Genomic DNA, 24652 nt, shown 5'->3' on the forward strand with positions numbered 1-24652 from the left:
ATAATTTGTCATCCTACATGCAGGTATTAGTATTTAAGACCTAAAACAAATAAATATCGCTTCGAGTCACCATCTTGAATAATGGTTGAAGGGCAGTTACAAACCTTCGAAATCTAGTATGATCAACAATTGATAAAGGATACTCATGCAATATAATCATGGCAACTAGCCCTTTCCTAGCTATTTGTGGATCAAATGTGTACTTCTCGACGGATATTTTTCCTCCATCCTGGGAATTGAACCTCAAAGAAGATTGTGCAAGTGTCTTGTTTTGTCCCGCCATCTTGATCTTTTTTAGTGTGCAAATTTTCAAATGGTCATGAAGATGTCTTGTTCCATTAGTGCTTTTCCCTCCAAGCCTCTTGTGACAATGAAGGCATTGAGCCTTCACTTCACCAAAAATTTTTACTTTCTTGAAATCCTTCCAAATGATGGAAGTAAGTTTTCTCTTCGTCCCAAAGTCTGCATCCTCCTCAGCTTCAGCCTCATCTTCATCATCATCAATTTGTATTGGGTGAGAATCATTGACACTCTCATCTTGTGGTGGAAGTGATCGTGTTTCTTGACGGCTGCTATTCGCACTACACGTCGTTGAATTTGATGTGAATCTAGGATGTGAGAAATAAATTTATATCTAAATTTCTGCAATGGCCTAATAACATACTGAAATATATGCATAAATATGTGAAAGGGGGTTTCTTTAAAATAGTAATTTAAAGTTCAGATCTTGTTCATGCATAGCAATACAATGAGAAGAAATAATACATGTACAACAATATAAATTGTACGTTTAAAGTCACACATCCAAAGAAATATTACTTTAATTTGCACACAAATATATAACACTAACATCAATCATTGCATCATTCAGCACAAATTGTTAAAAAATGAGCTAAAACAAATAAGAGGGGTAGCCTGCTTGAAATCAAACCCCATGGATTTTAATAGACGAAGGCCGGCGGCGGAGGATGACGTTTTTGGAGTAGTCGGAGCAGAAGGAGCTCCTTCAACTGCAAGACGGCTTTTCGGCTTGGTGGTCGTCCTTTTCAAAGGAGGCAACCTACGAAGCGCATTTGCATTGGACTGGCGAGAGGGCCCAGCACCCGACCCGACGACCGCAGGGGCTGTACACGATGCAACGACCGTAGGGGCAGCACCCAGCGTGACGGCGGATCCGGCAGTGGGCCCAATGTTGGGTGCGGCTGCGGCAGCGGATACTATTGCGGATACTATTGGCATGTCCAATTCCATGGCGGCATTCCTTCGCATGGACCGCCGGACGTGGGTTAACGAGTCAACGACGCAACCATGGAAGATGAAAAACTCGATGGAGAAGAACCAGATCTCCGGCGTCTATGGAGCAGAGAGAATGGGAATAGAGATACACGGCTCACCTTGGTTCGTCGCCGTTGGAGCTTACGGGGGGAGAGGCCGAAGCCATGGGTGGCGGCTGTCGGGCAGCCAATGTGGCGGGGAGCGGCGCGTCAGGGGTTGGCCATCGGCCGGAGAGGCAACAGACCACCGGCGCAGCGGTCGGCGTGACGGGGGGCGGCGTCGGGCGGGGAGGCAGCGCCGCGGCGGTCGACCAGCATGGCAGGTGACGGCGAGTCGGTGGACAGGTGACAGAAAGCTGGCGCAGCGGAGGCCTGAGGCCTCCCCTACCGTACTTCAGTAATAAAAAAGGAGTATGAATGTACCTGATTAGAAATGTCTCTTTTTGGATTTTTTTTAAGGTATCCTGCGGTGTGTGTGAACCGTCCATTACGGCTAATCCAATGGCTTAGATATGTTAATAGTGTGGTGATTAGATTATGTAGTAGTGTAGTAGAAGAATAATATGGTAAACATAATTATGGCATTACTGTAATTTGAGTGTTTGAGTCACGTAGTTAGCGTCCTCTTCGGCAAATGATTAGAAGAGCATCCAACGTATTCCGGCGGCAGGGGCACGTGATGTACGGCCGAATAATTTGCGGCGGCAGCGTCGCGCGTGCGTACGAATACGTGGTCACCGGCAGTGGGCCTTTGCCATGCTTCCGGAGGATTTTTTTTTCCTGTTATCATTTCCTTCTATTACCATTTTCTTTTTATTATAATTTCCTCTTTTCTTTATTTTAAAAACTTCACGTCATAACATATTCCTCTTTGCTTTGCTTATTATTTCATTCTTTCCTTATAATGATAACATATGACAAAATGATATGTAGTACGCTGGTTCTGTAATCTCTATATACGGAAGCTACGCAGTTTCTCTGGCTAGGAACGTGTCACGTGGCACTGCCAACAGCCTACGAAATGAGAAGGCAACGCTTGACACTATACTAGCAATGTGAGTAACTATTTATGGATTATTTTTTTTCTATTTCTGTTTTAGCTTATTTCGTGTTGTGTAATGAGTATTTAAAACGTAGACGATAAACAGTTATCATGCTAAGTTGGTAAAAATTTTACAGTGAGATATGTAACTATCAAACATCGAATAAAATTTTCCGACTTAATCAAAGCAGTAAGAAATAATACTTTAAGGTGCATTTGGATGTTGGTCAAGATGGGATAGGATATGACCATCTATATTTTCAAGGATACGTTAATTCACATCTAATCTTTTTTATTTGGTGAGATGGATAAGATGAGCATATTGAAATACTAATAAATAATAATATAAATTAATCATCATAGATATTTTTATAATTAGTACAAGTTAACAACAAAATAATCTATGATCACTAAACAGCAAGATTGAAGGCAGCTAACACTGTAGTCCACAGCAGCCACCAGCAGGCGGCAGCCCGCCAGGCGCCAGGCCACACTGCTAGCAAAACAAAATCTTTCCCAACACTACATGTCCATTGAATTACTTTTGCGACTTACCTTCTTCTTCTCGAGTAATGAGTGTCAAGTAACAAATATTTAAGCTTAACAAGCCTATAATATTTCATCAAATATCATTGGATAATAAATAATCCTAATAAACCTTTATACTCCTTCCAATTTTTTAATTAACGTAGTTCACTTTTAATCTATGATTGACTATGTGTCTTATTAAAAAAACTATATAATTATTGATTATTTTTTTATGATTTGATTTATTACTAAAATAAATTTAAGTATAATTTATAATTATGCATATTTGATAAAAAGTTTGAATAAAATAAAGAGTCAAACATAAATCTAAAAAATTAATTGTGTCGTTTAAAAAATCAAAGGGAGTATTTAGGTGCGTGCGGCAATGCCGTGCGTTGTTTCTAGTTATATACTAATTTTCTAGCTATATACTAATTCGTACCAAAGTTTCTGTGTCGAGCATTTGACCATCCATTTTATTTATTAAATTTATAAAAAAATTATAAATAATTAGCCACACGTACAATATTATTTATTTTTAATCCTCTATTAACAATAAAAATATTAATCATAAACATAATAAATAAGACGAATATTCAAATATTGTACTAAAAACTGAAAATTTGATTAATTCTATGACAGATGTTGTACATCTAATTAGCCATCTCTTATAGGGTTGTATCCAAGGGGGCGATCTAATGCGCAGGCACGCTATACACACACTAGAAAAGATCTCTGTGCTTCTTTGCACTGGGTCAAGTTAATTTTGATTGTTCAAATAAAAATAAGCTTTAAAAACAAATCGTGGGCTTTTATTTTCTTTATTTTATGGAACCAAATTAAAATATTATGTGTAGAGGAAAAACATAAAGACATTTGAGATTGTGTAAATAACATTAAAAAACTTAAATTTAGATTTTGTAGAAAATAAATTTAGATACTAGTGAAAACTTAAATTCAGACAATTTATTCCATCGGAAGCTTCCGCGGAGCTGAACAATCATCAGTGATATGTTAAATGCAAGTGACTTGTTGTACATGAAGTGTCATGCATATACACTATTATAATAGTGTATATATATACACACATTCCCCATAAACCGAACTTGTTCTACACATTGTTTGTTTTTTTTTATTTGTGTGATACTCTATTCAATTGTTAACATGCCCCACTAAATAAACAACGTTTCCCCTTATTGATATCAAAACCATCTCAATATTTTTTGTTATATTAAGTTCTCTTTAAAGTGAAAATAAATTTTTAACCTTCTACTTGGAATTGTATATTTGCAAAAAAAAATCATTGGTAAACTTTCTACATAAATAAAATATTTCTATTCATAAACATAATATTTCAATTCATCAATTTTTTAAATAAATATTCATAAACTTTACATATAGATAAAATATTTATAGTCATAAATTTTATGCATAGGTATTCATAAAACTATGTAAATAAAATATCCATATGTGGAAATATTTTTGCTCATCAACTTGGTATAACAATTGAAATAGTCTACCCTAAAATTACAATAATAATGTTTTATTTTTAGAATTAATTTAGATCACAAAATTATTGTGTTAAAATTTATAATACATGCTCAGTCCACAACTATGCATAATATAGTCATGAAATTTTTACATAGGTATTCATAAATCTACGTAAATAAAATATTTATATCTAGAAATATTTTTTGTTGTCGACTTTGTATAACAATTGAAATAGTCTACCCTAAAATAACAATAATAATGATTTATTTTTAAATTTATTTGGATCACAAAATTATGGTGTTAAAATTTACAATACATCGATGCTCAGTCCGCAGCCCAAAAAAAAAAAAGGTTACAAAATCATGTGGATTGAAAACCGATTCAGTTTTTAAACTGAGCGCAAGTTTTGCACTTTCCTTTTTTTCGTTACGTTACAATCTATCTATGTTTGAATTCCCGTGGCAAATCTCGGCCCACTCAATAAATAAAACAAAAGGATTAATTTGCCCCCTCTTTATTTAAGCAAATGACAAAAATACCCGTTAAAATTAACGGTGTCGGATGCCCTTACTACACTGCTATATCTCTAAGTAAGGGGTACCATAAAAGTGTCCCTCTTTTTCCCTTGATCCTGCAAGTTTAGTAGATTTTAGCCTCTTATTGGATATGTTGTGTTTGGTTTCATGGATGGGATGGGTTGGGACAGAGCCAACGTATTCTTGACACTGTTTGGTTGGTGGATAGGTGAGATGGATTGGACCCAGAAGCGGAATATTCCTCTCATATCCAGGTCCAACCCATCCCACCAAAACGGTGGGACGGATTCATCACAGGATGACCACAATGCAGGTAGGGGTGTCTATTTTATTTATTAAATTTATTTAAAATATATTACTTATATAAATATACATCTAATTACTTTACGTTATTTCATATATTAATCCTAGTATTTAATATTTTATTTTGGATATGAGAGGTAACATCTATCTCATCCCCTTAACCAAACAAAAAATAGTTCTAACTCATCCCTCCCACCAAACAAAAAACAGGTCCAACTCATTTATCCAACCAAATAGAAAAATAGAACCAACACATCCTATAATCCAGGGATGGATCTAACTTAACTCACCTCGTCCACGAACCAAACGCATTGTTAGTCTAGAAAGAATTGGATTTCGTGAGAGAAAAACGATGGTATGCCATTTAAGTTGTAAAATGACTTCCCATTTTAGACGACAACAAAATCAATAGAACGGTGCCCCAACCATCTTATGAGCTGTGAACTCTCTCTCTCTCCGCGCGCGCGCAAGAAACATTCCTCCACCACAAGGCGCTGGGGGTAAGGATTAAGGAATTGTGCTAGCTCGATCTTGCTAACCTGAAGTTTTTAGCTTTAGTTTCGTCACCATCCACCTCGGCAGTGCTGCAGCAGTACTTAGGCCACCTCTAATAATAGAGATAACATACTATCTCTAAACATTTTAAAAGACAACTTATTCAATGATCTAGCTCTTAGCAAATAACTCATAATACAAATGACCCTATAATCCATTCTCACTTGATATTAAAATATGGCCAAGAGTCTCACTTGATATTAAAATATATGCAAGAGGCTATCTTTTGATTAAGAGATAGTTTTTATCTGTCTTCTATTAAAAAATTATATAGTATATCTTATAAATAGCTTACAGATACTCATTAGAGATGGTCTTATTGACATGTGACCTCAAATGTTATTGGGCTCATGTGTCCAGTGAGTACTGCAGCTATCCAACGTTGCCAGAAGAACCTTTATTCTTTAGGGATATAAAAGGTAACATTAATTTATACTAAATTCGTATTTTAATATATAATGTTTTAAACTTTTGACTCAACGGTTCCATCATTTGTCCTGTTATATACAAATTAGTGAAGTGTTAAAAAATATATATTGAACCTAAAGTAATTTTAGAGATAAAACAAATCACAACAAAATAAATAATGCTTCCTAAAATATTTGATTAAGATGAACAGTAAAAACTTTATGTCTAAAAGTCAAAAGCTTCACATACATTTAAATATAAAGTGAGTATTAACTTAATTTATTACTGTAGTTATAGGATTAGAAGACTTTCTCTATACAATCTATTTTTACCGGACAAAAATGCGAATATAGTTTGAATTTTTGACTCGAAAACCTTTTATCGTTCAGAGCAATTCTTATTTTGGAATTGATTATAACCTTAGAGGTGGCAGTTACCTCCTAATCGGCTTCTGTCTGTAGACCAGTAACCGGCCCGTGAGGCCGTTACCTCTAGTTCTTGGAGCCCTACCCTATGCAGACAAAATTCTTTGATGACCATGGAGACCACGAATTTTTTTATTTTTCAATTTTAAAACTAAAACTTCTTAAAAACTATTTCTAGATTTGAACATTTTGCCATGCCAATCAAGCCATGACCAGGTTTCATTTATCGTGGAGGGGGCCGAAACCGGTCCTAGGCGGATCGACGATTATCGTTAAGAAAACCGTGTGAATTCAAACTCAAAAATTCAAAAAAAAAGTCATGGTTTTGGACATCAAAATGCACGGTTTGACATGATTATCGTGCGGTTTGGAGCGATAATCGTGGCGATTTTGAAGACAACGATAATCACGGCTTTGATCACGATAATCGCAGTCGCACGATTTTGAATACAACGATAATCATGGTTTTGATCACGATAATCATGTGATTATCTGTGATTATCGTGTGGTTTGCTACGATTATTTCGGCGATTTTGAATTCTTCCATATTGGGCCTCAGGAACAGTACGGTTTTTATTTGTTTTCTCACCTTTTGACCTTTTTAATTGATTCATATCTTGTTTTTGAAATTTTTTCTTCACCACTAAGTTTGGGATAAACATAACTAGCACCATGATTTTTTTGGATTTATATACTAATTTTTTAATTTTTTTTGAATTTGGGCGATATTTGTGAAACTGTATCGCCAAAAACTGCTACCATATCTCAGCGATATGTGTGATTATCGCAATAATCACCGCGATAATTGTGATTTTGTGAACCCTGGGCGTGACAATGTTTTTCTCCCACACCGATCCCACTAGTGTGGCAACGTTATTTGGCAACTTTAGAAGAATACTGTGCCATGATGGTGTTGTTTAGCAGTCGAATGGCATGCTCAAATTGTTCACTTATGGACATAAGCCTTAGGAGGGTTTAATATGAAATTTAAAAATAAAAATGTTTAAAAAATAAAATAAATTCATAAACCACATAAATTTCAAAAAAAAAAAAGAAAAACGAAAAGAAAGATGAGAGAGACCATGGGCCTATTTGGGAGCTTCTCCCGGCTGCAGCTTTTTCCAAAAACTGCTTCGGCCAGAAACTGCCTCAAACAGTCCATGACTTCTGAGAATATGTAGTTACATATTCTGTAAAATGAACTAAGAATCCAGAAGCTGGAAAAACTGAGTTTAGGAGCTTTTTCAGATTCTCAGAAGCTAGCTACCAAGTAGCTGCTTCTCAGAATCAACTCCTCCAAACAAGCCCCATATGACAGAAAAGTGCGATGCATAGAACTTGATCCTTATATATACAGTTTACCCCCATAAAAGAAGGTTTTCCAAACTCGGTCTAAGTTGAGCTTAATAGTAAGTGAAGAAAAAGAAAAAGGAAAAGAAACACAAAATGAGGTATCTTATTCATGAATAATAAATTAAACATTAGATTATTGTAAACTTGAAAAATAAATTAATATAATTTTTAAAATAAGTTTTAGAAAACTTTGTTTAAAAAACACAAGCATGCTCATGGAAAATAAGCAGGGTTTTTACTCTTTGTCCTCCTCCCACACGAAGCCTTAGATTACATTATCTTCTACCGAATCAAACAACTTTCACTGCTGAACAGGACCATATCAAGGGATCAAGATAACCTACCACAACTGTAACACAAGGTGTATCTCAAGTGTTCCCTACCATTTAATTTCCACCCCACGACGAATAATGGTGAACAGTTAAATTCCTGCATATCCATTACTTTCCCCAAAGCTCTCTCTAATAATCAGAAAAGGCTTGAACTGGCACATGACATTTATGGTCCTTTTGAGTTTGAGCTAGCTTAAAGCATCACTCTTTCTTGAAGGGATAGAAAGGGGATGCTAATTCAGAGGTAATCAACCTTCTTCCCCCACAGAACACAACACTACTCTAGGTATTTTGTAATTCCAAAACTTTCCCAAGAAACTATTGGCTTATTCGCCAAATTTAAAAACAAAATTTCCAAGAAAGGTGCAAATTTTATATAACATTCCCAGCACGTACCGACAATTCACCAATATCTAAAACTATCGTCATGATGGCTCAAAAGCTGGACATAGGAGCAGCATCAGATTCTGGAATCAAGCACTAGTATGGCACTGAAAAGCAGGTGGATTGGATCCTGAGAGCAAGTTCAATAGTATAGCGAACTACTGCCTCTAATTTATATATAATCTATCTAATAGTCAATTTATATAATAACTATATACAAAACATATACTACCATGTCCTACCTGTTATACACACATTATGTCTTGGAGTCTGTGCTGCAGCTGACTATAAATATGTAATATGTAGCTCATTTCTCTTTTCTCTCTTCTCTTATCTCTTTAAAATATATTTATAGCTAGCTTATAGTTTGCTATTTGTATCTGCTCTTATAGCACTGGTGCTACAATGAGGTGTAGGGAGGTACGCAACTAGGAGCACAAAGTTGATAGCAGATCGCTGATCCAGGTCTACGTAGCAGATCGTGGATAGCCGACGCTAAGTTCCAATAATGGTATTTAATAATCACATATATATTTAACTATGTGTAGATGATTAATGGCTTTTTAACATATTCACAGAACATCTGACAAATAAATTAGTGATAAATCATAATACACTTATAGTTGAAGAAGATAAATAGATATTTATGTACAATAGTTAATGTCTTGTTCCACCATGAGCCACGGCAGCCGCCGCTCGCCACCCGACGTTCAGTTGGCCTGTCAGTGCTGATATGTGCACAGCGCAAGCGATGTAGTGCTTGCGAGTCGTAACGGCGTGATTAGATGGGAATATAAGAAGACATGAGTGAAGCGATGGGTTACCTATGATTGCGGTCCACTAAGTCATTTTGCGTACACTATCGTGGCCCACTAACTACAATTGTGGCTGCTAAGTTTCAGATCGTACATATAAACCGTTACCTCATAGCGGTAGCGGAAGTGACCGATACCGCAATAGTGCTGCTATACACTGTAGCGATCGATCTCGTGCGCTCGTTGCAAATCGGATGCCTGAAAACACACCTAAAGTTATGGTACTGTGCATATCTGACTTTTGAATGGGACGTTGGAGAATCCCGTTCACAAAAATAGAGATTTACATACTATCTTTGACAAATTGGATATCCATAAAATAGCATTTCTTTCCAAAAGAAGTGGCAAACTGAAATGATTTCACGTGGCACTGCCAGATCCCTAAGCTCCCCCAACTCCTCTTTTCCAAAATCATTTATCATTTTTTTTTTGCGACAGAAGTGAACTATTGACCACTCTATCATCATAGGCTGCGCAATTTGACTACAGATCAAACATTAAAGTTTATCTTTGTAAACCCAAAATTCAGCAGACTGAAGTGGATGCTTCAATTTCTAGCAACTTTTTCAGCAATTGATCTTCCAATTCGACAGCAACGGTAAGTACTAGCAAGAACAATCTCTGTAACACCATGAGACAGATGATAAAATCAAGAACAAGATACAGGCTGATCATTAGCCATGAAACAATTTCAGTGTACTTCTGACAAACTGGATACACAAATTCAGAGGTTATTACCACACCACTAAACACAAATACTGCTAAAAGAACCCCCCCCCCCCCCCCCCCCCCCCCACACACACACACACACAGAGAGTATAGCTTCAGAAGCTGAAAGCTGAGAGAACAGCGGCACAGGTGAAAGCCAGTGCCAGGACGGACGCCTTCGCCGGCGCCGGCACCGTCGCCGCGCTGTTCTTCCCGTTGTGCGGCCGCGTCTCAGCCACTCCGCCGCCGCCGGCGGCGGCGCCACCCGTGCTGCCACCTTTGTGAGCTATGGCCATTCTCTTGGGAACCTTCGCCTCATGGTGTGTGTGGTCATCTGCTCGGCCAAGCTTCCTTGGGACCTGAATCATGGTCTTCTTGCCTTCGGTGACTGAACAAAGCCCAAATAAATTTTCAGAAAACTTGTTAAATCAGATTCTCCAGAAGATTAGTAACACAAATTAATTCAGATCACACTCAAGATCACCATGGCAGATAAGAATCGTCAAGGAAGAAGAAATCAAGCAACAGAGAGATCACCGACCGTGCTGCTCTTTCACCTGGAGATGTGGCCTCAGATGAGCTGCATTCATCCCGCGGCTTCTCTCGGCAGCACACCATGTGCCCTGGGAGGCAAAGGTGAGCAGGAGGAAGAGAGCAAGAAAGCAGCTTTTCTTCATCTTGAGATGTACTGATCACCAACAACAAAGCATTGTGTGGAGTGTGTGGGTAGGCTAGCCCTTCTTCTTATAGCACCAGTAGTGTAGCTACTAGCTACTAAGATATACTTTTTTTATGGCACTTGACAAATGACAACTTTATGGTGTTTAGATTGAGAAAATTTTTAGGAGAAGTGTCATGTTAAATATTTGACCGGATATTGTAGACACGAATGAAAAAACGAATTTCACGGCTAGCCTAGAAACCGCAAGACGAATCTTTTGAGCCTAATTAATCCGCCTTTAGCACATGTTGGTTACTGTAGCACTTATGGCTAATCATGGACTAATTAAGCTCAAAAGATGTGTCTCAAGATTTCTTTCATAACTGTGTAATTATTTTTTTGGTTCATCTATATTTAATGCTTTATTTAGGTGTCTAAAAATTCGATGTGATATTTTTGAAAAAAAACTTTAGGAACTAAACAACGCCTTAGTGAGAGGTACAGCATTTTTTAACGTGAATTTTGTTGCCTTCCTGGTGCTAAGGTAGGGCTGCCTCTGTAGAAAATATTATATTTTTCGTTGTTTATGTTCATTATCTATTATTTAAAATTTTATGATTATTATTTTTATTGTTATTAGATGATAAAATATGAATAATATTTTATATGTGATTTTTTTTATTTTTTCATAAATTTTTGAAATAAAATGAATGGTTAAAGGTTGAACACGAAAATCCATAAGTACACCAAAAAAATAATACATATTTTTCTAAATATGACATAGATAACTCTATTCCGACTATTTTTCTATCAAAGTATAACAATACATTTCGAGGGAAAGAATATAACAATAATATGTAGTATCGTGAAAGTAGTTGCATAAATGTACCACATGGTTCTTATGTTTCCAAATTAAATATTACGTCATCTCAATATAACTTTATTTTTCACTCATCTCAAACATATATACCAATTGTCCATCACTTAATCTAGTTCATATTCGTATATTTTCTGCTATCTTAAACTCTGATGTAGAGATTACTTAAAAAAATAAATTTATTTTTAGGACAATGAAGAGAGGACAAAGATGATTTTATTTTGGTATTGAGGGAATATTTGAGAGCTATTCTTTGTCAAAGTTATGTATTTGAACAAATAAAATCAACAGTTGCATATTTTTAAATACATATGGAGTAAAACTGAAGCTGCGGTGAGAACCGTAAGAATCTTTAGGCTCCCATAAGTCTCCTCCTTAATTGTTGGAGATATAAAATCTACAAGTTTCACACATTAATAAGAAGCTAGAAATTATCTCATTAATTGACAAAAAGAAAAAAAACACTCCTAACCATCTAATCTCTTGAACCGGTACAATCTATGATTGTCAAGATGTGATATCGTAAATATTCTCGTTTGTCCCCCAAATTACCAATTTCAGTGTTCAAAATTTGTCCCACATAATGTAGCAACTTCTTTGCCTACTTCCTTATCTCAACTAATCACAACAATCTATTTATAAATATATACATGTAAAAATATTTTATATTTTAGGATTTATATTTTTGGACGGATGGAGTATATCATTTCGCATAACGAAGAGTGAGTTGGAGTCAAATTATGCAAGTTTTCGGTTAAGTTCCACGCAATTCTGACTTTTGCTTCTAGGAGTCCCAAACTGAACAAAACAAGATACCAAACGAACAGTCCTCTACGTCAGACATCCTTCGTTTCGTTTAGAATTTGGCCATCACGTCACTCCTCTATATTGCAATCAACCTTTGTATTTCCACTGCACATGCCTTAAGAGGCAAGCCGCAATGACAAGCTCCAACACAGCAACGATTTTGTCCATGCTGAGGACCACACCCTCCAAACTCCGGTTCCCTGAACTAACAATTCTCAATCACCAACCTGAATATGTTTGATTTCCAAATACTCACTCTTTTTCATATTCTAAAATATTTTGGCTCCAACTAGGTTCATATATGGATCCATGAATATGTTTTATATATTCATTTAAATTTACTATCATCCACGTGAATCTAAAAAAGACTAAGAATATGAAACAGGATTAATAGTATATTTCGGCGCCACTACAGTGAGCTAGATCCTTTGGCTACCTGCGGCTATCATGTAGGGTGAGAAGATACAAAATGAATACTTATATTGGTCCCAATTAATGCGCTATCATTTGTAGGAAAATCAATATTTGAAAATTCTGACCAACAATTAAACTAACAATATATATTTTTAGTGTCAAGCATCTGATATCATTAGATTTGAATTTGACTATGCTTTCATATGATGTTAATTTCATAGCTGATAATATATTATAAAATAAATTAATGATTAAGGTATAATATTATAGACTCTGAAAAAAAAATATTCTTATATTGTAGGACTAAGAGAGTAGGAGTGTGTAAGATATCTTTTAGTGGCGAGTATCTGACAACGGTGTTTTTGCATTGGCATTGCAACGATTGCAATCTATATTGGATCATATTCCTTAGTGTGGCCAATCTTCAGAGTGACATATATCCGATTTTCAAAAGTATAAAAGAGCTATAACATGTCACCTGTCTTGCTCTGGTCCCTCAAGAAAACTTTCCTGTCTAGTGCGCCAAACCTATCCTTGTTAACGGACAACGTAGACAACGAACGGAACTGTCCGTAGGAAACAGAACCATAAACCAATGGATATCCATAGAATAGCATCTCTCTTCAGAAGAAGTGGCAAACTGAATGATTTCACGTGGTGCCAGATCCCTAATCATTGGCCCCCACAATGCTTTCAGCCAAGTGTCCCCTTTTTCCAAGAAGATTATAATATTGGCCACTCTTATCACCCTATACAGGACAATTCGACTACAGAATCAAAGATTATTTTTTTATCCTTTGTAAAGTAAACCCAAAATTCAGCAGGGGGAGTTGAGCCTCCAAGATATGAACACATCGCAAAATTTTCATCACCAGCAGCATGTGTTTTACTAATTGAACTGAACATAAGATGTGAAGAATTATAACTGCAACAACCAAAGAACGATCTTTGGGACGGCATGAGACAGATGATAGATCAACAATTTGAGATACAGGCTAAGAAAGTAAGAATTAGCAACGGAACAGTTTCAGTGTGCTTCTGACAAAGTGGATACACAAAATTCAGAGACTGCCACACAACTAAAATACATATACTTTTTTTTCCTTGCAAGAACACCACCACACACACACACATACACACACAAAGCTTTAGAAGCTGCAAGCTGAGACAGCAATGGCACAGGCGAAAGCCAGCGCCAAGATAGACGTCGGCGCCGGCATCGCCGCCGCGCTGCTCCTCCCGGTGTGCGGCCGCGTGTCAGCAGCTCCGTTGACATTCCTCCCGCCGACGCTTGTGCCGCCGGCCCTAGTGCCGCCGCCGACGCCGCCGGCGCTGCCACCCCTGTGAGCTATGGCCATTCTCATGGGAATCTTCACCTCATCATGGTGTGTGTGTTCGTGTTCTTGGCCAAGCTTCTTGCCTTCAGTGACTGAACAAACCGACAATTTTCACAAAAAAAAAGGGTTTAATTCTCCAAAATTAGTACTACTAATTCAGCTCTCTAGAAAACTATCACCACCATGTCAAGAAGGAGAAATATTATCAAGAAAGAAGAAGAAAACCGAGAGATCACTGACCATGCAATTCTCCAACCTGGAGATGAGGTCTCAGATGAGCTCCATTAATCACGTAGGTTCCCTCAGCACCACACCATGTGCCCTGGGAGGCAAGGGCGTGCAGTAGGAGGAAGAGAGCAAGAAAGCAGCTTTTCTTCATCATCTTGAGATGGACTTACCACCAACAAGAAGCTATTTTGTGGAGCTTGTGTAGCCTCTTCCTCTTATAACTCGTGTAGTTTTAGTGTAGCTACTAAGATAGAGACTAAACGGAACGAGCTAGGGAGAGGTACGATGATTTTTAGTGTAATTTCTTTAGGGGAGTACACAAAAAGACTTGCGAGTGTTCGTATACTAAGAGAGTAGTGTAAATTTTGCAACCTCTACACAGCGTTAAGGTATTAGGAGGTAATATAACATGTTTGACTTTTTAGTTGTAATATTTGACCATTCGTCTTATTTAAAAATTTAGCATAAATATAAAACATAACAAGACATACTTAAAATTCTTTTGATAATAAAGTAAGTCACAAGTAAAATAAATAATATTTTTATAATTTTTGAATAAGACAAATGATCAAGAGCAATTTTATCATCCTTGAGTAAGTACCAAAAGATATCACTGTTTTCTATGTAAAATTTACTATCACCTCTGTTTTCTATGTAAAATTTGGTACTAAATTTTACATAAAAAACCAAATTTTACATAGAAAACGATGGTATCTAATGTTACCTAGGAAAAAAGCTCAATGATTACAGTCAAACATCTTGTATTATGAAACAGAGGGAGTATCACAAAACTAATACTTCATCCATTGATCAATATTATATTTATATATATAGGAAGTCTCTATCCTATGTAGCTACTCCCTTCACGTCTAAGTTGCAGAAACACCTCTATACGTATTTTTTCTCTCTTCCAACAGAAAGTACAAACACTATACATGTAGTTATATCATTCACATGAGATTTAATAGTGTCCATACTTTCTGTTGGGTAGGAGCAGAAACAGTTATGAAAATGTTTTTTATCATGAACGTGCAGAGAGTAGCAACACCTGGTAGTAGGATATAATTTTCCAGATATAGCTACTCCCTTCACGTCTAAGCTATATATATGTGTGTGTTTTTATATTTATTAATATCTATATGAATCTAACAAATTCTATAAAGTCTTATATTATGAAATAAAAATGGAGGTAGTACCGAATATGACAGCACCACCCGTGCACCGTAAAATTACTCACTGAGATAGACCTAGTACAAGTTACAGCACGATGGCACCTGTTCCTGTCTGCTTTTTTGGGGAAAACTCCCAAGAAAGGTTAGGGGAACATTGTGAGTTGGAGATGCTTTGTGGCCTTGTCACTCTATTTAGCTTATATATATAATCCAGGATTCCTGGCTTGGTTCAGGTCTAATGGGACCTGTCACCCAATACGATTGCTGATTTGGCACTCTTAAACAGACAAAATTTATGCTGTTTTTTTTTTTGTTTCCAAGCTTCTGACTGTAATGATGTTGTGCAGGATGAAAGAGGGACACAAGGCATTGCAGGCAACAGAGTTTTTTTTTTTTGCATGTGGTTGGTGCCGATTTTTGGTGCTCCATGGAGCAGGGTCCTTGCCAGATCTCACCCACAATATTGTGACAGCCTGTAATATCTGAATTGAGAAGTTGATTTTCATATTTCGTCAGTGACTGACGAAGAAAAAACTTCAATTCTGGCAAACTGTTTCAGCATGTGCGTTTTCAATAGACAGAATCCAATGTATATGTGAAGTTATGAACAGTTAAAAATGAGAACTACAAGAACCTGCAAGAACAATATTTATGGCACCATGTGGCACATGATAAATCAAGAGTATAAGATAGAAGCTGCGAATTATCCAAGAAACAATTTCAGTGCACTTCTGACAAGCTGGATACACAAATTCAGAGAATACGACACCACTAACACGACATACTGTGATACTAATACCTTTCTTGCAAGAACATCACCTACACACACAGCTTCAGTCTTCAGAAGCTGAAAGCTGATAGAACAATGGCGCAGGTGAAGGCCAGTGCCAGGATGGACGCCGTCGCCGGAACCGGCAGCGACGCCGCGCTTTTCCTCCCAGCGTGTGACGCCGGTCCGCCATTGACATTGCTGGCGCCACCGGTTGTGCCGCCGCCCGTGCTGCCACCCTTGTGAGCTATGGCCATTCTCTTGGGAACCTTCGCCTCATGGTACCGTCTGTGTTCGTCTGCTTGGCCAAGTTTCCTGGGAACCTGAATCTCCAGGGGCTTCTTGCCTTCAGCGACTGAACAATCCAAATATGTTTCAGAAGATTGATTAGCATCAAAATTCACAAATTGTTCTTTAGAAGAACTATCAAGAAAGAAGAAAGCAACTGTGAGGTCACTGACCGTGTAATTCTTCAGCCTGGAGATGAGGTCTCAGATGAGCTCCATTAATCCTGTGGCTTCTGTCAGCAGCACACCATATTCCCTGGGAGGCAATGGTGAGTAGGAGGAAGAAGAGAGCAAGAGAACCTTTCTTCATCTTCAGATGGACTTATCACCAACAAGAAGCTATTATTTATGTGGATTGTGTGTGGAGTCTCCTCTTCTTATAACTCCTATTGAGTAGGCGTAGCTGCTAAGATAGTGACTTTTTACAGTACTCGACAATCTAGTGAGAGGTACAATATATTTATGTAAAGCTTGCTAAATTTGTAGTGTCAAGGCACCAGGAAGTATCACAAATTAACACTGAAAAGAGCAGCACCTCCTCAAGTACAGTAAAAATCACCTTTAAAAATCTACAAATTATGGCAGGATGGCAGCTATTCCTGTAATCCCGTGTGCTTTTTTGGGGTAACTTGGAAGAAAGTTAAGGGAACTTTGTGAGGTGGAGGTGCTTTGTGGTCCTGTCACTTACTCTATAGTTTATTTATATCTTAAATAAAAAAAACTCTTTAGATTTTAATAATTCATTTAGATGGCTTAGTCACTTAGCATGATGGGATCTGTAACCCAATAAGATTGATTATTTGGTACTCTTAAACAGCGAGGATTAACATATGTTTTTCTGTTCCCAAGCTTATGTCTCCAATGATGTTCTGCAGGGCGAAAGAGGAGCAGATATGGTTGCTTTCTTGCATGTGGTTTGTGCAGATTTTTCAAGGTGCTCCATGGACCAGGGAGCTTTGCCAGATCTCACCAACAAGATAGTGGCAGCCTGTAATCTGTGGATTTAAAATGTGGTTTTCATCTTTTGTCAGTGACTGAAGAAGATTTCAAAACTGAAGGAAAAAAAAGACTAGCATTTATCAGACCTATATTGTTTGATGAATAGTGAAGGCTCCCTTTAGCCCATGATTCTGTCGTGCCACTAACTGCAGAACAAAGAGAGCACGAAAATGATGGTAAGATAATAAATAAATTTCTTACAAAAATGTGTAAGATACACTTCTTGGTCGGTTTTCATCAGTGATTCTAAAGTAGATTCCGTTTTCATGATCATTGGTCATCCTGAAAAGGATAAGGTGATGCTACAGATTGAAGGGGAAAATAAATGTGGCCATTTCCATGACTGATTTCTGAAAATGAAAGGCGTCTTTTTATATGCAGACAAAGAAAGGCCGGTTAATTTACCTTCTCTCGTGTCTCTATACAAGGATGCTAATCATTCTCACAATGCCCTCGGTTTGTTGTTTCTGTTACATGAGATGTTGATGCTCACAAACCAAACAAACATACCAGATTTGAGATCCCAACTGAATGAAAGGTAATGCGTTATCTGTCCATAAAAGAAAGCATATCGTATCTGTTGGCACATTAACATGACAAGCAATCAAAATGAAGCAAAGAGCCACAAGGTTGACAGCCATGCTTGAAAGGTGCTCTGAATCAGCATCGAATAAATAAACCATCTTGCGTGAACACAAGTTATGCCATTATTCCAGGAATCAACAAAGAGAAATGATGTGAACATAACACAATGGCAGACGGACTTCAGATGTTGCATAAACACAATTCAGCTATCTTCTCAAAACATAGATGACATGAGCACCAGATATTTGATATAAACTTTGAAATATCATTGTAGATAACTTTACACGTATTAGCTGAAGCACTACATGGAAAAGATGAATAAAGCAGCACTATACATGGTATTATTGTCATTATTCTTGAAAACACACACATACAACATTCATACTAATAAATATAAGCCATAGGTCAACGAGAACAAACCCCTAAGGTGATCCTTGAACTTGAGGCTGTCTTTATATCTGGAATACATTTGTCTGGAACCTTTCATCGTATAACTGCCAGTGCCCATACCTCCCCATGTGGAAGGAGGATCTGGGTATGTAGAAATTGGGCTTCTCTAGTTCCTTCAGATTTTTCATGTTAGAAGTAGCCTGTTGTATTCCCCTGAGAGTCAAATTGGCACAGCCATATAAGTCAAGAACCTCCAATTCCTTGCATCCTCCTGAGATTGCATTGAGGCCAACGACAGACAGCTTTGAGAACCTAATTACAAGATGCTTCAAATTTTGCATGAACTTAGAAATTGCAATGGCTTCTCTGTCACCATCTTGGGGGCAATCTCTTAGATAATCATCAGGAACTATGCCAATATGCTCCGATGAATCAAGCCAATTGAATATGTTCCGTTTGAGTACAATCAGGTTTGGGCAGTTCTGGCCAATCATCTCTAGTGACTTGTATGAAACCTCATGACAGTAGCTAATGTCCAATTCAGTAAGCATACGGCAGCATGATGCAATACTGAGCATCGATCGATCACTTACACTTGGGCTGCTCCTAATGGAAAGAATACTGAGCTTTGGAGACCTGCACATATGAATACAGTAAGAAAAATATTGCCAGTCACAATCAATAGTGGCACTCAAATTATTCATTTGACAATTTGACATAGTAAATTCAGGAAAATAAAGCAGACTTTAATATTTTGCTTGTAACAGCACTTCTCTAAACAACTTATACAAATGGACCCAGCCTGAAACTATAATGGGCCCCGTTTTACTGTTTTATATCTCACTGCCAAGATCCCTGGTGCTAAACTTTGTGACATGTTGCCAGCAGCGCCTGCAGCTCAGTGTTAAAATGGGTGACACTGAGCTGCACGAGCTCCAAGTCAATGATGATGGGAGTATGGGACTGAGCCTGTGTATTGTGGTACTCACGCAATGTAAGTAAGTTTCTGTCATGGTCTTGTAGTGGAAAATGATAACACCCTTTCCTCGAACTGCATTCAGTTTTTTGAATTGTTCAGCTATTTGTTGGTTATTTGTTTGTTTGTTTCCCTTTAAACCAAATTGCAAGCAAATATGTTCTTTGCTACAGACTTGACTCTGGGCCATACTTATGTGTTTCATGAAGGAGCATGGACGTTGGCGCAAAGCTATCAGTTGACACAGGTTTGGTGGATGTCTGATTGTCTGGTGAACATAAAGAAGGTTGTTTAGGAGATTAGTTTTGTTACTCACATTCTCATATTGGATTGGTTTGTTTGTACCGAACTACTCATCCCTGAATACCAGATTCAACATGCTTATATCAGGCTCAGGTTAGCTAATCCATTAAAAGATGGACTTATCTCTACATTAGTTCAGTCTCTCACCACTGTTGGCCAGGAGCAACTCCCACTGTCTGTAAGAGGTAAGCTTGTAACTCTTGTCATCTCTTATACTCACACTCAGAAACACATTTCCTCCATTGTCCACTCACCAAAGGCAATAGCATTACACATTCACAAATAACAGAAATGAGATGAACCACCACTGGAAATTGAATTTAAGTAATTTTAATCTAATTTGCGAAACATACCCAGAAATGGACCCAACTTAAGGAATAATTTGTGAAATTTAATGAGACAGAGAAATGATAGAAACAAATAGGTGGTATAGTACTGAGGTCCGAAATGGACTAGACCGCCACATAGTAAGATGATTAAGCTTGGACGATACAAGCTCAAATAAAATTCAGGAAACTATTTTGCTAAGAATGATGTATTGTAGAAGCAGATAAACGTTCACAATAAACCTGTACAACTATATGGGATGGTTGGTTCCATGTAGATTTTTGGAAGTATATTAACAGGAACAAACTTATTTACTTCATGGAAGAGTTGTGTTTAAAACAAGCACAAGATTATTGCAATACATTTTTTTTTGGCAAATTCATGAGTACAAAGCAGGCACCTAGTTTTGCTTGATCGTGATGCAGTCAGCTACTCAGTTTAACATCTAGAGAAATTATAGTTCACCAATATCTATGACAACTCGAGCTGTTATCTGGAAAATAGTGGGAGGTTTTTATCACCAAGAAGACCAAAGAATATGTATACAAGAACCAAGAATAAACATAAAATAAATGCATACCACATGCAAAAAAAATAACAACTATCAGTAACTTCTACAAATCAAGGCATTAGGCCACACAAACAAAAAGGGTCCCAATTGAGAAAGGGACAATGATAACTTGGCGTCGACATTATACAGAGCACAAATATTTAGTATATCATTATATATTTGACCTCGAAGTTGTAAGAAGATCAAGTCCCTCGCTTGCTATGAGCATATCTGTTGGTCACCGAAGAGCACTTAGGGAGAAAAAAAAATTCCAGAAGGCCCCTGTGACGGGAAAGTTGAAAAGAACAACGGTGTGCAATTATATGCATAATCACAAGAAATTAAATCTTCTAATTATTCAAAAAAGGTTTCATGCGCCTCTACAAATTTGGAAGAAAATACCGCTGTTCATGTGGATAGAAAAGCTCCAATCTTGCGCAAACGTTGATCCGCATGGGCTCATCCCGTCACTTCCAAGGGAAAAACATAAAAGAAAGCAATACCTTTCGGCGGCGAACGCGAGTGCGTCGTCGGAGCAGTGCCGGACGCGGACCTCCCGGAGCTCCCCCGCGGCGAGCGAGGAGGCGGAGCGGAGCATGGCGTCAACGCGGCGCTGGAAGGCGGGCGTCCACCACTCGGCTGCGTCGGCGCCGACGGACGCGAAGGCCGGCTCGAGGTCGAGCGCCGCGAAGAGCGCGGGGCGGGAGGTCGCGGCGTCCCGCCACGAGCGGCAGCACGCCATGGCGCCGCGCCACAGGTCCTCCAGGCCCAGCCGAGAGAACGCCTCCGCCAGGCAGGCCGGGGTCATATCTGACCAGTCCCTTTCCTCCTCCGCCGCCGGCGGCGTCTCGCCTATGGCCATATCGAGCCCTAGGGCTAGGCTAGGGTTTTCTGCACCTTTCCCCCAATGAAGTCGTTCGTCGGATTCGTTATCGTTTCCCTTCGCATTTCGGGACTCGCGAGAGAGCTTTCGATACCGATAGTTCTATGCTTATAAGTACCGTCGGTACTTAAACCGGTGACGCGGTATTATTTAGGTACATAAATTTAGAAAATACACGTTTAGTTATATAAACTTGTTTTAATGTCTGAAATTATGGACCTGGATAGTACATTAAAACGAGTTTATAAACCTGAATGATATATTAAAACAAGTTCATGGACCTGGATGGTACATTAAAACAAGCTTATTGGACCTAAACGTGTATTTTCTAAATATGGACCTAAGTGATATCACGTCACAAGTTTAAAGAACGGCCATATACTTTACTCCTTAGTTACGATTTTTGTACGACCGTGAACGGACGGTGGACGTCGATTGTTATCTAAGGTGGTGTTTGGAACAGGAACTAAGAGTATCCCCAATAGCTTTTTTATCATATCGTCTATCTTAAAAATAGAGGATGAAAAGTAAAAATAGTGCTCCAACAGAACATCTATTCCATCCTATATTTTTAGATGTCCTCTATATCAGGAGAGAGAATATCTATATTTAGATGTTCTTTCTCCATCATCTAAAACTCAATTGTCCCCACTTCGACCACTGTAAAACATAAAACAAATGCATGGTAGTAAAACATAAAACAAATGCATGGTAGTTACATGTATCAATAAAATATAATAGACTAGAATATAGATGCTCTAATATGGATGATCTGTTAGAGCACACAAATATATAGAGGATGAAAATATTTTAGATGACCATCCAAACTAAAATATATAGGACCAAATTTAGATGAGCTATTGGGATGCTCTAAATGTTTGGACGCTTGTTATAAATAGTAATGGTAGATATTAATAAAACCATTTCATAATCTTGGACTAATTCGCGAGACGAATCTATTGAGCCTAATTGATCCATGATTAGCCTATGTGATGCTATAGTGAACATGCTCTAATTATTGATTAGTTAGGCTTAAAAAAATTGTCGTGCAAATTAGGCCTCATTTCTACAATTAGTTTTATACTTACTCTACATTTAAACACCTCCTAACTCTAGACTTGCACTATGCTACACAGATGATGGATGCCATAGACGTCTTATCGTACCAGCGTCGTATAAAAAAGCCATATGTATAGCACTACTCGATACACACCCTTCCAAACTTAATACGGAAATTTATAATCGTGGCATTATGATTTTTCAATTCTTAAATATACATGGATAGTTCGATCAAGGTGAAATTTATTCTATGTTTTATAAACTGACGGCTTAAAAGATTTAAAAAATTAAATGGTGAAGTGCTGCATCTATTTTAAATACAGAAAGTCTACGTGACAGATTTCCGTTATGGACGGGATCAACTAAATGAGTTGCCTGCATATGCCCGCTTCCTCGCCAGCGTCGCTTCGCCTCTACTCACACAGTACCATCATGTTCATAATATATACCATCCAGACAAGATTCCATCCTTAGTTCTACAAATTACATCTCAGTGATCTGAACATACATACGCAACTGTATCGCCAACATGGTCGTCTAATTTACATGTTGATCTACATTAAGGTGTTGGTTCTAGTCATCCCCATCGACAATGTTGTTGACCCCTAGAATTCTTCAATTACCCTCCCTAAAAACATGCAACTTATGTTTTGTCGAGTCACTTTCGTAGAATATACGAAGAACTTGTTTCACAAGAATAAATGATTCATTTGCATATCCCACCTTGTTGAGATCAACGATCGTGAAACCTTGCTTAATCTATCTTCACTCCTCCATGCAGATTGACCTAGTTGAGAACCGAGCGGGCGCTAAATGAGGCGTCGGGCGATAGCGTAGGTTCTTATGCGGAATGGTGATTAAAAATCGGTTTTGTGGGTTCCATCATTGGTGACCACCCTATTCGATCCCATGCGCATCGTCCTCTGCCCTTCGTTGCTTCACCAACCAATGCCTGCCGCTTGCCGCTGGCGAAATCCACCAGCCAATCTCCCCGTCAACGACATTTGCTGATGACCGTAGCGGCCGTGGCGGTGATAGCCGCTGTAGCTCTCCGCAGGTACCAGCATACCCACTCTTCTATGGCCACGTCCGCGCACCGGCACAAGAGCACTGGTGGAGTCGCCCTCGTCGTCTCGTGTTGATACATAGGCTAATCACAAATGAAAGTTGGGTGGGATGGAAGGATCTATCGAGGCATGGAGCTGACCCACAGCGAGCTTGCTCTGCCATGAGCCCTTAAATCAACACCCTTGCACCAGCTAGCTGCTCCTTAGTTTTTTTTTTTGTTTTTCCCTTACTTTCTTTTCTTCCGTGTGAATTGGCTATGGATAAAAATAATAAATTACCAATCGTTATCTTCTAGTTTCTATTTGTGGTGTTTTTTTAAAATGTAGGTATGGTGGCTGTTGTGATATGGCCTTTGAAGAAAAAAAGAGGGGAAAATTGGAAGAAGAAACATGAGTTAGCAATCGATTTTCTATGTTATACTTGTACCACACATGGCCACAAAGATAGAGTTCACTCTTGATCGTACATGTCTACATGTAATGCAAAATTAAATTTGATAAGATGGAGCCTGCATAGTAGCCACTCTATTGTACTGGTTGCTTTTAATGTTGACTGTAAAATGACATGGCAACGAGAGTAGAGCAAGCCTATGGCTATACTATTGACCTTGCGCTTAGTCGATGGCCGAGACACCTATTGTTGCTGGCTTGCTGCATTGGGATTCAACAATCATCAGCTTGACCATTCAGAGGGTCTAGGCTATAGGCGGGTGTCACGCCCAGAAATTTACACCAATTTTTAAACAATAGCATGGATTAATCTCGGTCTAGGAATTAGCCCGAGTACACGCTATGACAAATTAATAC

General features: G+C 38.1%; 4 protein-coding genes across 4 annotated transcripts; all 4 read right to left on the reverse strand.

Annotated features, from left to right (window-relative positions):
- Nucleotides 1–10090: 10090 nt before the first annotated feature.
- On the reverse strand, nucleotides 10091–10881 carry LOC121055183. Its single transcript, XM_040527071.1, has 2 exons — nucleotides 10696–10881; nucleotides 10091–10542 (listed from the first exon to the last, which is right to left on the reverse strand). Exons 1-2 carry the CDS (start codon nucleotides 10829–10831, stop codon nucleotides 10271–10273), a joined length of 408 nt encoding a protein of 135 aa, XP_040383005.1. The 5' UTR covers nucleotides 10832–10881; the 3' UTR covers nucleotides 10091–10270.
- A 2907-nt stretch (nucleotides 10882–13788) lies between these two features.
- LOC102710719 lies at nucleotides 13789–14703 on the reverse strand. The gene is made up of 2 exons (XM_006659202.3): nucleotides 14491–14703; nucleotides 13789–14342 (listed from the first exon to the last, which is right to left on the reverse strand). Exons 1-2 carry the CDS (start codon nucleotides 14630–14632, stop codon nucleotides 14062–14064), a joined length of 423 nt encoding a protein of 140 aa, XP_006659265.1. The 5' UTR covers nucleotides 14633–14703; the 3' UTR covers nucleotides 13789–14061.
- A 1609-nt stretch (nucleotides 14704–16312) lies between these two features.
- On the reverse strand, nucleotides 16313–17061 carry LOC102710427. Its single transcript, XM_006659201.3, has 2 exons — nucleotides 16881–17061; nucleotides 16313–16774 (listed from the first exon to the last, which is right to left on the reverse strand). Exons 1-2 carry the CDS (start codon nucleotides 17014–17016, stop codon nucleotides 16491–16493), a joined length of 420 nt encoding a protein of 139 aa, XP_006659264.1. The 5' UTR covers nucleotides 17017–17061; the 3' UTR covers nucleotides 16313–16490.
- A 1482-nt stretch (nucleotides 17062–18543) lies between these two features.
- LOC102710142 (F-box protein SKIP1-like) lies at nucleotides 18544–21793 on the reverse strand. Its single transcript, XM_040527063.1, has 2 exons — nucleotides 21340–21793; nucleotides 18544–19316 (listed from the first exon to the last, which is right to left on the reverse strand). Exons 1-2 carry the CDS (start codon nucleotides 21696–21698, stop codon nucleotides 18743–18745), a joined length of 933 nt encoding a protein of 310 aa, XP_040382997.1. The 5' UTR covers nucleotides 21699–21793; the 3' UTR covers nucleotides 18544–18742.
- Nucleotides 21794–24652: the final 2859 nt, after the last annotated feature.

The sequence above is a fragment of the Oryza brachyantha genome, chromosome 8 (genome assembly GCF_000231095.2).
Source record: "Oryza brachyantha chromosome 8, ObraRS2, whole genome shotgun sequence".
NCBI classification, from domain to species: Eukaryota; Viridiplantae; Streptophyta; class Magnoliopsida; order Poales; family Poaceae; genus Oryza; species Oryza brachyantha.